Source organism: Vigna radiata, chromosome 7, assembly GCF_000741045.1.
Source record: "Vigna radiata var. radiata cultivar VC1973A chromosome 7, Vradiata_ver6, whole genome shotgun sequence".
NCBI lineage: Eukaryota > Viridiplantae > Streptophyta > Magnoliopsida > Fabales > Fabaceae > Vigna > Vigna radiata.
In genome coordinates, this window is record NC_028357.1 from 35,836,930 (window position 1) to 35,838,366 (window position 1,437).

Below are 1,437 nucleotides of genomic sequence, written 5' to 3' on the forward strand. Positions count from 1 at the left end.
AACTCTGTTCACAGAAGCTGTTTGCAGGTGGGTAAATGAAACCACTTATTCACTATAAAAGTTTTCATAGATCAAATTACAGACAAAGATTAACAAAGAACAATGCAGATGGGATATTACAGCAGTTGAACAACTTCCAGATTACATGAAGACATGTTTCAGTGTCCTCTATAATCTAACAAATGAAATCAGCTCCAAGGTCTTTCAGAAGCACGGCTGGAACCCCATACACTCACTACAAAATGCGGTAAAAGAATAACCACATATGGGTTAATTTTATATTCAACAGTAAACACTTAGTTGACAAAGATTTATGTGAGCTTTTTTCCCTCGAACTTATAAGCACTTACACAGAAATAGACGATGGAGACCAGAAATTTGGTTTATAAATATATATTAAGAATTTTATCATAATTGAACCTTTACATTTTGATAATGATATATAATGTAAAAGTGATGGTGATTTTTGTGCAGTGGAAGAGTTTGTGCAAAGCCTTCCTAGTTGAAGCAAAATGGTTTGGCTCTGGGAAGTTGCCCGGTGCTGAAGAATACTTAAACAATGGAACAGTAAGCTCTGGAGTGCAAATTATGTTGGTTCACACTTTCTTTCTTTTGGGTGAAGGACTAACCAAGGAAAATGTTCAGATCATAGACAGAAATCCTGACATCATTTCTACTCCGGGAACAATTCTTCGACTCTGGGATGACTTGGGAAATGCACAGGTAAACAGATTTTATGTGTTGATAGAGTTAACATATAGGTTGTAAATTATTATTGTGGTATTATATATTAGTCAAATATTATAAATTTGTGGTACCACTGGTATTGTTGTGAAGGATGAGAATCAAAAAGGCAATGATGGATCGTACGTGAATTATCTGATGAATGAAAAGCCAGAGTACACGAGAGAAGTAGCAAGAGAAAGAGTGATGAGTAAGATCAGTGATGCATGGAAGAACCTCAACCAAGAGTGCTTGTTTCATAAACATTTCCATCCAACATTCAATAAGGCTTCACTCAATCTCGCAAGGATTGTACCATTGATGTATAGTTACGACGACGAACAGTCCCTTCCAGAACTTGAGGAGCAATTCAATTCTTTGCTTTATGATAGTTTTCTTTAATTTATAGTAATCCAATGAATCCCTATGTTGGTTTGAAAAAAATAATCTTTGTATTTGTAAAAGAAGAAAGAAATTAAAACCTAAAATAATAAATGTAAAATGGATATAAGTTTGTTGGTTATCAAAATAATATAGTACCCATTTAAATAACATATTCATAAATAGTATCCTGTGTTAAAAGTTTTGATGATAATAATATAACATTGATCTAATTATGTAACATTATAATATTTTTCTACACGTATGATTATACATTTATATTTGTTAATCGCTGAACAACACTTTTACCCGTAAATCATTCAATAATATACT

The 1,437-nt window shown here is 32.6% G+C and overlaps 1 protein-coding gene across 1 annotated transcript; it reads left to right on the forward strand.

Moving 5' to 3' along the window:
• Positions 1 to 6: 6 nt before the first annotated feature.
• Positions 7 to 1,125, forward strand: LOC106766373 ((3S,6E)-nerolidol synthase 1-like). Its single transcript, XM_022782785.1, has 5 exons — positions 7 to 27; positions 109 to 247; positions 475 to 567; positions 646 to 723; positions 838 to 1,125. The coding sequence occupies exons 2-5, from the start codon at positions 146 to 148 to the stop codon at positions 1,123 to 1,125; spliced, it is 561 nt and encodes a 186-aa protein (XP_022638506.1). The 5' UTR covers positions 7 to 27; positions 109 to 145.
• Positions 1,126 to 1,437: the final 312 nt, after the last annotated feature.